This window comes from Mycena indigotica (genome assembly GCF_014461135.1).
Source record: "Mycena indigotica strain 171206Taipei chromosome Unknown Mind.scaff0007, whole genome shotgun sequence".
Taxonomy (NCBI): domain Eukaryota; kingdom Fungi; phylum Basidiomycota; class Agaricomycetes; order Agaricales; family Mycenaceae; genus Mycena; species Mycena indigotica.
In genome coordinates this window covers 2,388,102-2,401,811 of record NW_023503006.1, presented here as the reverse complement: position 1 = coordinate 2,401,811, position 13,710 = coordinate 2,388,102, and the positions used below count along the sequence as shown (strand labels likewise).

At 48.8% G+C, this 13,710-nt stretch overlaps 7 protein-coding genes across 7 annotated transcripts; 4 read left to right on the top strand and 3 right to left on the bottom strand.

Moving 5' to 3' along the window:
- Positions 1 to 79: 79 nt before the first annotated feature.
- On the bottom strand, positions 80 to 842 carry MIND_00851600 (SHSP domain-containing protein; the record flags this gene model as incomplete). The annotated part of the gene is made up of 6 exons (XM_037365179.1): positions 80 to 121; positions 174 to 189; positions 321 to 410; positions 463 to 564; positions 613 to 786; positions 835 to 842. 6 exons carry the CDS (start codon positions 840 to 842, stop codon positions 80 to 82), a joined length of 432 nt encoding a protein of 143 aa, XP_037218421.1.
- Positions 843 to 1,209: 367 nt separating this feature from the next.
- MIND_00851500 (MFS domain-containing protein) lies at positions 1,210 to 4,871 on the top strand (the record flags this gene model as incomplete). Its single annotated transcript, XM_037365178.1, has 23 exons — positions 1,210 to 1,329; positions 1,422 to 1,453; positions 1,502 to 1,583; positions 1,635 to 1,644; positions 1,691 to 1,755; positions 1,808 to 1,835; positions 1,880 to 2,011; positions 2,059 to 2,081; positions 2,138 to 2,335; positions 2,385 to 2,539; positions 2,586 to 2,687; positions 2,730 to 2,857; positions 2,903 to 2,968; positions 3,018 to 3,204; positions 3,253 to 3,270; positions 3,317 to 3,394; positions 3,441 to 3,622; positions 3,666 to 3,858; positions 3,909 to 4,029; positions 4,074 to 4,326; positions 4,381 to 4,387; positions 4,440 to 4,514; positions 4,562 to 4,871. The coding sequence occupies 23 exons, from the start codon at positions 1,210 to 1,212 to the stop codon at positions 4,869 to 4,871; spliced, it is 2,565 nt and encodes an 854-aa protein (XP_037218420.1).
- Positions 4,872 to 4,977: 106 nt separating this feature from the next.
- On the bottom strand, positions 4,978 to 6,108 carry MIND_00851400 (Checkpoint protein; the record flags this gene model as incomplete). The annotated part of the gene is made up of 5 exons (XM_037365177.1): positions 5,900 to 6,108; positions 5,530 to 5,851; positions 5,308 to 5,482; positions 5,130 to 5,258; positions 4,978 to 5,084 (listed from the first exon to the last, which is right to left on the bottom strand). Exons 1-5 carry the CDS (start codon positions 6,055 to 6,057, stop codon positions 4,978 to 4,980), a joined length of 891 nt encoding a protein of 296 aa, XP_037218419.1. The 5' UTR covers positions 6,058 to 6,108.
- Positions 6,109 to 6,720: 612 nt separating this feature from the next.
- MIND_00851300 (Maf/Ham1-domain-containing protein) lies at positions 6,721 to 7,715 on the top strand (the record flags this gene model as incomplete). Its single annotated transcript, XM_037365176.1, has 6 exons — positions 6,721 to 6,840; positions 6,898 to 7,026; positions 7,077 to 7,290; positions 7,341 to 7,377; positions 7,427 to 7,538; positions 7,587 to 7,715. 6 exons carry the CDS (start codon positions 6,721 to 6,723, stop codon positions 7,713 to 7,715), a joined length of 741 nt encoding a protein of 246 aa, XP_037218418.1.
- Positions 7,716 to 7,989: 274 nt separating this feature from the next.
- MIND_00851200 (CS domain-containing protein) lies at positions 7,990 to 9,783 on the top strand (the record flags this gene model as incomplete). The annotated part of the gene is made up of 1 exon (XM_037365175.1): positions 7,990 to 9,783. One exon carries the CDS (start codon positions 7,990 to 7,992, stop codon positions 9,781 to 9,783), a length of 1,794 nt encoding a protein of 597 aa, XP_037218417.1.
- A 129-nt stretch (positions 9,784 to 9,912) lies between these two features.
- Positions 9,913 to 11,902, bottom strand: MIND_00851100 (Protein phosphatase 2C; the record flags this gene model as incomplete). The annotated part of the gene is made up of 9 exons (XM_037365174.1): positions 9,913 to 10,751; positions 10,798 to 10,947; positions 11,000 to 11,056; positions 11,106 to 11,190; positions 11,238 to 11,311; positions 11,376 to 11,507; positions 11,557 to 11,646; positions 11,699 to 11,849; positions 11,900 to 11,902. The coding sequence occupies 9 exons, from the start codon at positions 11,900 to 11,902 to the stop codon at positions 9,913 to 9,915; spliced, it is 1,581 nt and encodes a 526-aa protein (XP_037218416.1).
- Positions 11,903 to 12,522: 620 nt separating this feature from the next.
- On the top strand, positions 12,523 to 13,631 carry MIND_00851000 (Ras-related protein rab-4b-like; the record flags this gene model as incomplete). The annotated part of the gene is made up of 8 exons (XM_037365173.1): positions 12,523 to 12,619; positions 12,664 to 12,690; positions 12,742 to 12,795; positions 12,846 to 12,928; positions 12,975 to 13,006; positions 13,052 to 13,114; positions 13,165 to 13,319; positions 13,363 to 13,631. The coding sequence occupies exons 1-8, from the start codon at positions 12,580 to 12,582 to the stop codon at positions 13,629 to 13,631; spliced, it is 723 nt and encodes a 240-aa protein (XP_037218415.1). The 5' UTR covers positions 12,523 to 12,579.
- Between the last annotated feature and the right edge of the window lie 79 nt (positions 13,632 to 13,710).

Here is a 13,710-nt window from a genome sequence, read left to right as displayed (position 1 = left end):
GAGAGACGCGTCGGGTCGGCACATTGATAAGGCGCATTTCCTTTTCTGATGCAATTGTGAGTCGTCCAAGCTATGATATTTAACTGTGCGTAGACTGAGCGGTAGGGACTTCGCGACACAACTAGATAGGTAAGACGGACGATGTGCTGCAACACAACCAAAATGAAGCTTACTACAATCCAACCAGCTCTTTCATTGAAAAAAAACTCTCCATGCATTATGAACGATGGCGTGAACGAGAGCGTGAGCGTGAGTCGGAAACAGATTCGCTTCGTCGACGTCTGGTAGGTAAACGACGAGAACGGTCTCGCTCTCTTGACCTTTCTGAGTCAGAATCCGAATCCGAAGAGGAGCCGGACGATCCAGACTCAGAATCTGAGCTTGACGAGTCAGAGGAAGAAGAGTGGGAGCTAGTCGAGTCAAGTTAGATGGGCAGGCATTATGGCTATCCTATGAACTCACCGTCTGACTTTCTTGTTTTCTCGTTCCTTTCCTTTCCCTTTACCCTGAGCATCGGCTCTTTCCTTCTCCCTCGCCTCTAGTATTGCGTTGGCTGTCCCTTCTCTAGCACCATAATTAGCTGCGAAATATAAGAGACGATGAAGGATGTACTTCTTCTTGAACTCTTCTGGGACTTCGACAGACGGTTTTCCTGACGCTTTAAGCTTGGCAAGGACGCTCGGATTCTCGAGCATCTGCGTTCGAGATGGCCGAGAAACATAGGGTCGCTCCGATTTGCATTCAAAAATGTAATGTCCGGTTCTGAGACATTTCTGGCAGACTGTACTGCTATTCGCTCGAGGCTGGTTGTTGGACCGATGGTGGGGTGCATACTTGCTCATCGTGGCGGGTTGGTGGAACTCGAAAGAATCGAATCTTTGTCACGTGGCGAAACAAACTTCAACTTCCTTCGACTGAGAAAATCTTCCTTGCCTTTGTCCGCGGATACAAACTTGCGTTTTCGATGAGCAGACACCCATATTGGATGCTGCCGGCTATGGCATCCTACGAGAGGTGTCCTAGAAGTCTGATTACAACCCCATTCCACTTCAGATAGCACGAAATCCTCTTCGAGCGATCAGAAAACGACGTTTTAGCGGCTTAGCGTCCGATTAACGAGGTCTAGCATCTTTCCTTGAGCTCCTACTCCGGACTCAGTGCGACTAATAGAATATAAATGCTCAGCGCATACCTCACGTCGCTCGTTCAATGCCTCAAGCAACTTCTCTCCCGGACGACGAAATTAAATACTCGAGCGATGTTTTAGAGCCCTCTGTTCAAGCCGAAGCTCTACAGTCGACGAGTCGATCAGCCCTCAAACTTTACTTGGTCCTCGTCGTCCCCTCGCTCGCCAGTATTTGTACTGGATATGACATTTCTGGCTTGTCCTTTGTCTTTCTTCTTGTATTCCTCTGATATAGGTGACAGTTATGAGCTCTGTTAATGGAATGGAGTCCGTACAATCAAGTCCAGGAATTGGCGACAACTTACTCTCACTCAGACAATATTTGAACTACTTCAAGCTCAGCGGAAAAGACGCAGGAGGTGGGGTGGGGAGCATCACAGGCTTAATTTTTGCCATGGTATGTTTTACGCGGTCGGATGGCTTCCTTGACTTAATTCCGGCCTACTAGTTCACGCTTGGTATGGTGCCTGGGGTTCTAGCGGTCAGATTTTACCAGTCGCTTAGGTACTTGTGTGACTGCACTTGTTGCGGGTCCTTTGGCGGATCGGTTTGGAAGGCGTGGGGCTATGGTAAGCACGGAGATGGCCAGACCTTTGATGTGCTTGACTCACTTGCCATTAGTTATGCGGCGGGATATTGGGTGTCCTCGGTGCGCCTCATGAGCCTAATTGACGCATGCTTATCTCAAGCCAGGTTCTGTGGTAGTGACCTTTGCACAAGATGTAGCCTACCTAAAGGGTGGCCGTTTCTTCATTGGAATGTCTACCGCTTTGTTGCAAGTCAGTGCGCCAATGTATGTGACTGAGATTTCTCCTCCTCAGGCAAGTGTGGCCAGTGATGTTCGAAATTTGATGTCGCTCACTGTTCCATAGTGGCGAGGTCGAATGACTGGTGTGTAAGTGCTCTGTCCAGTTGGTCAATTTTTTGTCTTCATCTCAGCATCCGATGTAGATACGCTGGTACGTGACAGCTTCAAGGCATCTTCAATCTTACTCGCCCACAGCAATTGCTATCATCGCTTCGATATTCAGTGGTGCAGTGACCACAGTCTCTTGCAAATGGGCCACCACGCTTTCTTGGAGACTGCCGTTAGGTCTGCAGATTATCCCAGCCACTGGTGTTGCCTTATTCTCCATGTTGATTCCTGAGGTGCGCCGATGGATTGTGTCATACTAGCATGATTTCGACGTTTCAACAGTCTCCACGGTGGCTGATGTCCGTTGGTCGCACAGGCGAAGCCAAAAGAGTCCTCCGCGAATATCATGGAAATGGCAACGACCACGCGCAATTAGTCATTTCACAATTGGATGAGCTTACACAGTCGATCAAAGCGGATGCTGTCAGAAAATCTTGGTCCGTGCAGGACCCGAACAGAGCCACTATCGTTTACGTCTTTCAGGTGGGACTACGCAAGTCTGTTCCAAACCAAAGGCGACTGTCGGCGCAGCGCGCTCATCCTCCTCTTGGCTTTTTGTAGCCAATGGGCTGGCAGTGGCCTCGAGTAATAATTATGATACCATCGTTTTTGTTTAACATTCGCTAGGTCCTTCCTTGTCGTTTTACTTGCACACGACCACATCAGCACGCAGCATCTCAGAATTCTCCTCAGCCTTGTCAACAATATCATTGGTTCTGGTGGGGCACTTCTTGGGGCGTTTTTCTCCGATAAAAGTGTGTCACTCGTTCTATACGCAATATGCTGATAACTGTTCGTAGTTGGTCGTCGGCACTTTTGGTTCTGGGGCACAGTCTGTTGTACTGCCTCAATTCTTATTTCTGGTGGTTTGTTGAAATGCATGCCAATCAATCAAAGCTGATATTTCTTCTCAAGCTTGCACAGCGGTTGCCGACACAAATCTTGCAGCGGCCAACGCTGCTATCACATTCCTATGTTGGGCTGTTTTACAGCGACGATTCTATGCTCAATCTCATGTAGTCATATTCAATTTCTTCTTCTGCGCAACATATGTGCCCTTACCAGCCACGTATGTCCCAGAGTGTTTGACGTTTGAAAAACGGTGCGTCCAGTGATCTCACTCGAGCATTGCGTGTTGATCGAAGATTAGTGCAAATGGTGTCGCAATGTAAACCTACTGATGTCTTGGTTCCTCACTGATATCGAATCCATAGGTATACCTTGTGTGCCTCATTAGCTTCATTGGTCAACACCTATGCAACCCCAGTTGCTCTTGCAAACATACAGTGGAGGTATGTGACATCAAAGCTACATGTCTTGTTCATAATTTAACCGTAGATTGTACTTTGTTTTCATCGGTTGGGATGTGTTTGCTTGCATCCTAATATTCTTTTTCGCCGTTGAGACGTCAGGAAAAACTTTGTGCGTTGTTTTTGATCTATTCCCGGCATTTCTCACGAGAGATGCTGCAGGGAAGAGCTTGAGAGGATTTTTCGGGGCTCCGATGCTCGATTGTAGAAGTACATTAGAAATTACCATATTTGGACTCGGGCGTTGAATCAGGGTCCCTGATGCGAACAAAGACATGCGTAATCTGTCTGCTCAAATGTGGCTGTGGCCGGCTCTTGTCTTCGGCCATAACCGCCTACATGCCAGCAACGCACAACGAAATCTTACAACAGTTCAGGAAAGAGGTGGAAAGCGAAGGGATCCTGAAAGACGGTGATACCATCGGTACCGATGATGAAACTCTGCTGTGCGCGTTGTTCTTTCATAGGCACTATTCTCTCAGCTTGACCTATCCAGTCGATTCTTGCGTGCACGCAAGTTTGATATTAAACAATCAAAGAAAATGTTAGCGGAGGCTCAACAATGGAGGAAGACCGTCCGTTTAGATCAACTCTACGCAGAGACCGATCCCTTCGATGTAAGTGCCCTCCTGGACGTGTCAGACGCGTAATTCTGGTGCAGTATCCAGAACGAGACGCTGTTTTCAACTGTTGGCCATTATATTTCCATAAATTGGACAAGAAAGGTCGCCCAGTCAATATCCACCACCTAGGTGTTGTCGACTTTCCAAAGCTTTACAAGACGTGCACTCCGGAGCGACATTTCGAGTCTCTTCTGGTCAATGCGGAGTGCCTTCCGCGCGAAGTTCTCCCCGCATGTTCACGTGTGGCTGCTGCCCCAGTTAGCACAGTGCTTGTGATAATAGATTTGACCGGTACACCCGCTTTCCTTCATCTCTCGGTTTGATGCTAACGAGGAATTTAAACAGACTTCAGGTTTGAATAAGTTTAAGTCCATACTCTGAAACGAGCTAAAACTACGCCCAAGTATGAGTAAATTCTGGCAAATGAAATCGCTTGCCAGAACTTCTTTCCAAATATCTCAAGATTATTTTCCGGAAACGTGAGTTGCCAAGTCCATTTCAAAACTCCACCTGACCCCATTCAAAGTATGGGGCAACTTATAATTGTAAATGCACCGTCGTCGTTCACTTTCATCTGGTCAATGATGAAGCCCTGGCTGAGCAAAGAGACAGCTGAGAAGGTTGACATTATTGGCCACGACTATCAGAGTGCACTGCTGGATGTCGTTGATGCGGATGCTCTCCCAGCGGTACTTGGAGGTGAATGTCGCTGTGAAGAAGGCTGTCATCTGAGCTCCGCGGGCCCATGGCTCGATGACCGCAAAGGTTGGGGTCCGAAAGCAAACTCCAAACTTCAGAATGGTGATCTTCAAGTCAAAGAACTTGGCGTCAAGTAGAGGATTAGATTGCGCAGATATGTTGTAGCATTATTTGTACACTGTATTTTGCAACAATGAGTGGCCATGGTGCGGGTATCTGATATGGATGGTATAGGAAGGGTGACTAATCGCCCAGTATTTGCCCCGGAATGTAGAAGGTTAGGACGCCACCAGCGTCGGCTAAATCACCGACGTAGACGTATAGAATCATGCAATGGTTCTGGCAGATACCTATAGACGCTTATTTGACAATGCCTGACGAAGTTTATGGCTCACAAGCAATCGTCGTTGTGGACACAACGTGGCTGTTCAAGAACTTGAAGAAGCTACGCGTCGAAACAAGTACCGAAAAGAGTTGGTCAGGATCGTTGGTCTCGGGATCAGGCTCTTGCGAGGCTCCAGCGGCTACAAACACAATTAATGTTGAACATGACTCTCGGAGTCAATACCATGCCTCGAGTGGTATTCTTGCAGTTCTTCCATTCAGTATCGACGGCAACGCCATCCGTTTGTATGGACAAATGCAAACGTCCGTTGTTGTTCGCGCGTACCGCCAAAAAGTCTGACATGGGTCGAAGTCGTTCAACAATGGTACGCAGTTTCTGAAGCGGCGGTAGAATTATATGCACCTGAGAAAATGTCCGACGTAAGGAGTGAAGACGGGAAGTGGACGCACATCGGGTTCAGGACACATCGGCTCTTTGAGATTTGCCACATCCGCAGGCTTCATGACCTCTATTTTCACATCATGAGAGACATGAACCCTCCTGCCTTGTCTCGTCATCCCACTAATCTCAAAGCTGAGCACTGCTTGATCGTTCTTCTTTGCAAGTTTCATGACAATCTCCTCTGTTTCGTAGGCAGACGTGGACTTTGACGGAACAGCAGCTGAGCGTAGGATGGCAAGAAGGGTCTCAGAGGAGAGAGCGAGTGTAATAACATTGGCGGCATTGGATTGGATACGGTAGGAAGTGAAGACAGAATCGATTTTGATTTGTCTGTTCGACGCGTCAGAACGTGTAAAGCAGTGAGAGCTGACTACGCACGACCAGACCTGAATGCCGCCCTCGTTTGCCTCACTATTACAGATAATGTACATGACATCCTCAGTGAACTTGATTATGCATTTCTTCTGCAGCTTCTCGATAGCCTGGATAATGCGGAAGAAGGTTTGGGGGTTTTCTATAGAGGCTCTGAAGCGCATAGCGCGTAGTTTTGATGAGTCTGAGGACTGTGCACTGAAAGCAAGCTGTAAGATGGTGGACAAAAAGCCTCGAGCTGTGGCTGTGATCAAACACCGTCACATGCTGGGTGGCTGTGCTAAGGTTTGTATTCATAACATGTAGAGTTAGTGGGAGGTTAGATCTTGTAGAGTCGGAGATGCCCAAGCCAAATGTGAATTTACTGGCAAAAGGATTGAGTATCTCCTCACTCCTGATACTAGTTTTTCGAAACTAAGACTTGAGTCGATTGGAAACTTCGGTTGGAGAGCGTATCGCCGTTAAGTAATAGCTCACTGGGGGTAAAGAAACCTTGGGTTGTGAAGCTTTCCACCGGAGATGCAAATGATCTAGAATGTTCAAGCTAGTAAAGAGCCTAGCACATTCAAAGAGATAACTTGAAAAAGGCCAAAATAACGATACCATCGGGTAGAGTATTACCGCGATTGACGTTTTAGTTACAGTGCCACCATGGAGGATGGCTATTCCAGTTGAATGTACTAGTAGATTGGTCACTCTAAGCGACTCGGTCACTTGGAATAATGGAAGATAGTGGAATCACGACCATAAGTATTTTAAAATTTAAATCAACAAGGCAGAAATGAAAGATGCCTGGAATCGGTTGGTGGCAGTGTGACAGCGTTACTATGGCTCCTCAGAACTTACTGCCTCATGCCCTCCAAACGCCTGCCATTAAAAAGCTCGCTGGAAAGCGGATCGTCCTTGCTTCAGCGAGTCCGCGGAGGAAAGATATACTAGAAACTCATGTATGTGTCTGAAAAGCGTTCGCTGGTGAATACTACATGTTCACGTTGACTGGTCAGGGCTTAGCTCCCGATATTATTCCCTCTACATTCGGAGAAAACCTCCCAGTTGGTTCTTTTGAAGACATCCACGAGTATCCAGTAGCAACTGCCAACCATAAGGCCGTTGAAGTTTATGAACGACTTGTGGTGAGTTGCAGTGCGTGTTCGATTCTTATAACTGAGGCGGTAATTTGCAGAGAGAAGATCCGGAGAATGCTCCTGACCTTGTTATCGCCGCCGACACGGTAGTGCTCACTCATTCTCCGCCGTCAACATCCCAAACAGGCTTCGATTCGCTACCAGGTGTGATTCAGGAACTGCTGGAGAAGCCTGAATCGAAGGAGGATAACATGCGGATGTTGTTGGACCTGAATGGTGGAATCTGCGAGGTTGTCACTGGCCTTGTCGTCGGTAAGAGCACGAGACGTGTCGAGTGCGATGATGCGCTGATAAGTTGACAGTCTATCCTATTTTGACTGCTCCGGGTTACATGACGAGGTGTGTTACATTCAAGGAATACAATGGAAAACTGCTACATTTCGCGCAGATCACTAGACGAGCGCTCTTTGGTTTACTTCGCGGACAACCCTCGAGAACTGTTGGAAGCATATGTGGAAAGCGGAGAGGGTCGATTTCTGGCTGGTGGGTTTGCGATCCAAGTTAGGCGTTGTTATCTCTTCGTGATCCGCCCCCTCTTATGAATGTAGGGACGAGGCGGCGCCCTGATTCGCAAGGTCGATGGCGATTACAATAACGTCGTTGGGTTTCCAGCGGCATCGTTCTTCAGGCTGCTTGACCTGCTCATCGACGAAGATGAAGACTTCCTAAGTTTCTAATGATTGGATCGCAAGCGTACCTCAGAACCTCGACACAAAGGACTATCAAGCGGAAGAGCACCAGGCGCTTGCAGGAGAGAAATGTAGAAAGAAGGACATGGCCAATGCGGACGCTTCCGCGACGAAGGTGTTGGGGTGCTATCATACTTGCGTCTCTCTCAGCTGCTCTGGGGGTATTTATATGGCAGATGTGCGTCAATGCATACCAAGCACTACCAAAAGATGAAAGATGTGCGTCAATTAGCTGTGACTCATCGCACGTGCTGTGACTCCGATGTTCCCCACCAACAAAACACTCTTGAACCCACATTTTGAGGGCTATAAGCTCGACATCGCTGATGGACACACGATAGAACGGCACGGATTGCAGTATCCCGTCACGCAGTCTCGAGCATCCTCTTTCCTCTCATTCGAGGAAGTTCAGAGTCGCATAACACACAACCACCTCGCCGCAATCGCGGATCGGCTTGTCTATGTTGACGCGTACTTTCGCGTGATCTTGGTCCGACTTACTCCGGAGCCCTCGTTCACTTGCATCCACGAATTAGCACAACCAACAGCCCAACGGCCAGAGTATCCTTCCGCAATCTTCCTGTCACCATCTGAAATATTTGTGGCCGATGGTGCTGGTCTCCTTTACATTCTGAAAGATACCGGCGAACTTATTGCTCTCTATTCGCTGGCCGAGCCCTTCCGCATCCACTCCATCTCCGCCCAACCCACTGGTCTATGCTTCCTTGTACTATCCTCAAGGCAGCAGAACGGCTTGTCGTCCAAAACTGCCCATTTCAATATATGTGCCGCCAAGATAAGCACACCACTACCGCAGAATGAAGCGATTCGGCCTTTGGAAATAGCATGGCAGCGTCGAGGGAACTCAGTCCCTATCGAGGTTGCTTTCGACGAATCGCGACAAGTGTTTCTAGTGTTGGGAGAATCGAGCTATACTGAAGTGGAGACACCAGTACCAACAGAATACAATCCGACTCCATCCGAGATGGCTCCGATACCACAGTCGGGGGAAAATCTCGACGTTACAAAGCCGCCGCCGTATTCGTGGACCCAAACTTCCGATTCAGTCACTGTAGCCATCCCTCTCCCAGCAAGTACGCCGACTTCAGACATCAAAGTAACATTCTCGCCCCAGACGCTCACAGTGCATATTAAGGGGTCGATTGCCCCAGATGCCCCTCTTCCGCACTATTCCTCGAAGAGGTTATGGGCTACTATCAGTGCAGTTGACAGCATGTGGACATGGGACCGTGCCGGGGAGCGTCATTACGGTGTATTGACGCTTCACATAGAAAAGAAAGACGAAGGCACACGATGGTCACATGTTTTCGAGTCGTCAGGCACTTCTGAAGCCGAAGAGGATATGGACGTGCCAGAAACACTCGACGCTTCGCAGCTTTATGCCATTCGCGAGTCGTTGGAAAAGTATACAGCGGCATTGAGGACTGGTGAAGATGCGAGCGGGCTTGGGCTTGGCAGCGGTCTTCCTAGTCTGGCACGGGGTGAGGCAGACGAGGATGTCGATGATTCAGTTGGCCGCAATGCCCAAATGACTTGGGTCAACGCTCACGACGGAAGCACGCCAACTTGGGCTTCACGCCATGGTTCCATGCCTGGCAGGTTACTGGCGACCGAGATTCCTGGAATAACTGGTTCAGTCATCCAAATTGTGCTCAAAAATGGAGTTGATGGGACTGTCTTTGCTCTTGAGCCTGCTGAAAGTCTAGACCAACCCCCGCAATGGCGCCATACATCAACCTATTCAGCATTGGCTTTTGTATTGGCGTCGAAAACCGATACGCGATTCACCTATCATGTCCCCTCGAAAGCAGTCCTAGCCTTCGAACATGGTCAACGTGGTCGGGCGGGGAATGTTTATATATATCAGGCTGCAGCAACCAAAGAGATCTGGGCAAAACAAAGTGTCTTTCGAGTAGGCGAAGAGGGTTCACTGCTTGGTATTACTGCTGTGCAGACTGCTTCCCATTTTGTGCTTATAGGTTTGACCGAGAAGGAATTAGTCGTACTTTACAACATCCCTGCTTTGAGAAAATAGAGCTTGTATGGAGTCCGAATCGTTGAGACCAGTGATAAGATACCAAGACACTACGATTAAGAGTAGAATGAAGCCGAGAAAAGCACTACAAAAAAAAACAGACCAACAATACATAGAGCAGAAAATGCCCTAAACACTCTTTAAAGGATCTTCACTTGTGTCCATAAGCCCCTCCACAGCAGTCACCGGATGGGGTGCGTCACCAGCCGGCGTTGAAGAGTGTTGTTCAACTGGTGGCACCGTGGCGTCGCCATTGACCAGTTTCGATTCATTTTCGTCTGGTGTTACAGCTGGATGGTCGGCCCCATCATCCTCCATTTGATGAGCATCGGCGTCATCGCGTTCAAACTCGTCCAACTGTGCTTGAAGCTTCTGGATGGGATCAGACTCCTCGTCCCTGCCGAGAATAGTCTCCTTGAAGTAGGACCTCCCACCACTCTCGAGGTCTTCTTCGCTTTCATCGTCATCAGACTCGTCATTTCCAAACATGAGCGGTCCATGGTCAGTCATAATGGTGCCCCCAGGGTGGAAAGAGATGCCTCCAGTGCTGCTCAACACGCGTGCAAACTGGCCCAACCCATGGTTATTGAAGCCGAACGAATTTTCTTCGGAACCGCCTTGCTCTGATCTTGCCCTGTCACGTGCCTCTTGCGCCTCTCTTCGCACTTTGAACGACATGAGGCGGCTTTGCGCGTACAATTGAGGCATTGCGCTGGGTGTCTTGTAGCCGTATTCGTTTTTCACGCGCTCCGTAATCCATGCCGTCCACTCTTCCTTCGTCCGGCCATTGAGCAGCGCAACGATAAGCACCGTCATGTTATCGCAACCAATACCAGCCCCAGAAGACGTGTCTGGAGCCAGACAGTGCTCGCACATCATCTCACCAATCTCTACAAGGTCTTTCCCTTGTGAAACTTGGTATCGTACAAAGTTGACCACTTGTTGCGAAGAGAGACAATCCCAGATGCCTTGACAATAATCGGCCCATGCAATAGCGACCGAACGAGTACTCACCATCGCAGGCTAGAATAAGGAATTCGTCCTCATCGGTAAGTTCATGGCATTCAATGTCAGGATCTGCAGTGATTATTTGCTTTTCTGGCGAAAGGTTGTAGTTTTTCTTGAATTCAAAGTCCCCGAGCGCTCGTGAAAGTGCAAGATTGCCTGGCGATTGCGATTAGAAACAGAACAGCAGTGAATTCAGGATGAGCCGCACCATTCACACGACCGAATTCAATATATCCACCTGCACCAGATATTCGCGTCTTCTCAACTGAACCGAGGAGTGAGTAACATGATTATGGAGAATCAAAGCAACCGACCATCGTTAGTTGGTTTATGGTCATAGCTGAGGGCTTTCACTTCTCCCTTGACGCTGATAACGGCTCTAGAGTCTCCAGCATTGGCCTGTTATCGTAAAAATGGAGGATGGAGCAAAAGAATGGAGTACGCACCACATATACCTTATCCTTAGTCACCAATGCCGCCACAGCAGTACAACCCGAAGGGTCCCTGGTATGTGCAGGATCTAAACATGGAGGACGATGGGTGAGATGTCTTGCTGACATGTGGCTGCAATGAATGAGACTGACTGGCCAACAAGTCTTCGTCGGTGCCCAGAAACGCGCGTTTCAGAGCTTCGCCATACTGAGCATCCTTGTACGAGTCCTCGTTGACTAGTCGCTTGTGGACATTCTGACCAGCGAACTTGGCTACGGTGCTTCCTAAACAAAATCATAGGTGACAACTCGAGGAACATAGTGGCGGACGCACCACCATGACCATCATAGACGGCGAAAAACGTGTTGGATTCCTCCTTGCCTTCATCGAGATCAAGGACAGTCGCGTGCGCGTCCTCCATCGCTAGATGGCATAAGTTTTGGAGTAAAAATGGTGAGAATCGTCAAGGGCATACTGATTCTCCAGCCTTGCATCTCAGTTACGCCATACCAGAAACGGGCATTGCCATTCGTGTCGGATGTTTTGCTCGTAGCTTTGAGGAATGGATTAGAAACGGCTTGGAGAGAGACCGGCAGATGCGAACCTGGGGAAGAGAGTGTTTGACCCTGAAGCTCGGCTATGAGCTCAAGCAGGGTATGAACAACGGAAAACAGACCATGTTAGCTGGTCGGAGGCGATCAAGAAGGTGGGAGGCGTATGGGAGTCGTGCTGGGCGTGAATGGATCGCGGGAGCAGGTCGTGTGGTGGATGGAGGTAAGAGGCCGAGTCAAGGTCACAATGATCATTAGTAAAAAAAATCGCTATCCTGGACTCTTTTCAAGCTGCGGAGGAGGGTATTCTGTGTTTATTCCGCGTCGCTTGTACACACAAACTACACTAGGTGGCTCAACATCCACCTCATATGTTCTGATCGGGGGAAACAATTCATTATGGACTCTCGTAATCTTAGGCGAACCCTGTACCCAGCTCTTCACCTTTGGAGGTACGATAGCCAGCTGCCTAGATCCAGCAAACGCAAGAGCGCGTTGAACAGAATATCGCCCACCAATCGAGTTGCCCGTATCCCCATCGTTTTTGCGTAAATTCGGTCTAACTTTTGTTCGTTAAATTTGGTTGCTGATCCGGTTCCGATAGACAAAGCTAGAGCTGAGGAGAGAAATGTCAGGAATGCGAAGGAAATAAAGATCGTTCCAGTCAACCCGTCGTGGATAATTCACTCAAGGTTGACTTTCAAGTCGGAAACAAGGCAATGCGTGATGTGATCGCTTGTGACGCCCTCTGGATTTCCGGCCAACCCATTCTCTTTGCTTGTGGATTCAGACACTTGGTCCGACGATGGACTTTGAATCCGAGGTTGAGCTTCTTGAAACATACGGTCGGAAGATTCCCTGTAACCTCCCTTTCTCACTTCGTTTCCAGACTTTCTTATGAAATACATCATCATCGGTAAGTGTACCTGTGGGTCCATCGTTTTCCGTCTTCTCACTCTCAGAGCAGGTGAAGCAGGCTCGGGGAAGTCCTGTCTACTCCATCATTTCACCCACAACTCGTGTCCGTCCCGCCTTGCACCCCAAAGTTCGTTATCGTTGATTTTCGTCAAGTCAAAGAGCACTCCCAACACACTATTGGCGTCGAATTCTCGAGTCGGACCGTCAAATTGGGAGAGAAGAGGATAAAGCTACAGGTTCGTGGCTCCGTTCCTCGAGACTCTCTCGCTGAACCCTTGTCAGCTTTGGGATACTGCGGGTCAGGAGCGCTTTCGGTACTTGTCATGCAATTTGGCATCCTTGCCCTCAACCCCTTATAGATCCGTTACACGAAGCTATTACAGAGGCGCGGCCGGTGCGCTACTGGTATATGACATTACCAAGTGCGTTCCTTCCATTGCCTCGGCGTTTCACTCAACCCAGCCATCTCCAGTCGGGACTCATTCACCAAGTTATCTCGATGGCTCGCAGATGCGCGTGCTTTAGGAAGTCCACATCTCGTTGTTGTTCTTGTTGGCAACAAGAGTGATAGAGACGACGAGCGGGAGGTAGAATGGGCAGAGGCGAGTCGATGGGCAGCGGAGAATGGTTTGTACTGTTTTGACAACTGGCTATACCCTGACATTTTTAGATGTTCACTTTCTCGAATCATCCTCCTTAACAGGCGACAATGTTGAGGCACCATTCCTACTAGCCGCCCGCTCGATCCTGCTCTCTATAGAGTCTGGTGCCCTTGACCCCGAGAAAGCAGGAAGTGGAGTTAGCTATGGCGACCGAGCCCTTCGGAGAGTTAACAGCTCCAGCCGATTGAGCTTTGGTAGTCTCAGTGGTCCACGTCGCAAGGGAACGATCAAACTGAAGAGTAATTCTTGGATACCAGGACCAAGCAAGTGTTGTTAATCCCTCTATTGAGTTGCTCCCCCGTTTCTGTTATGCTTTCAATATTATCTAGGGCTTGTCAATACCCATCTATTTGCTA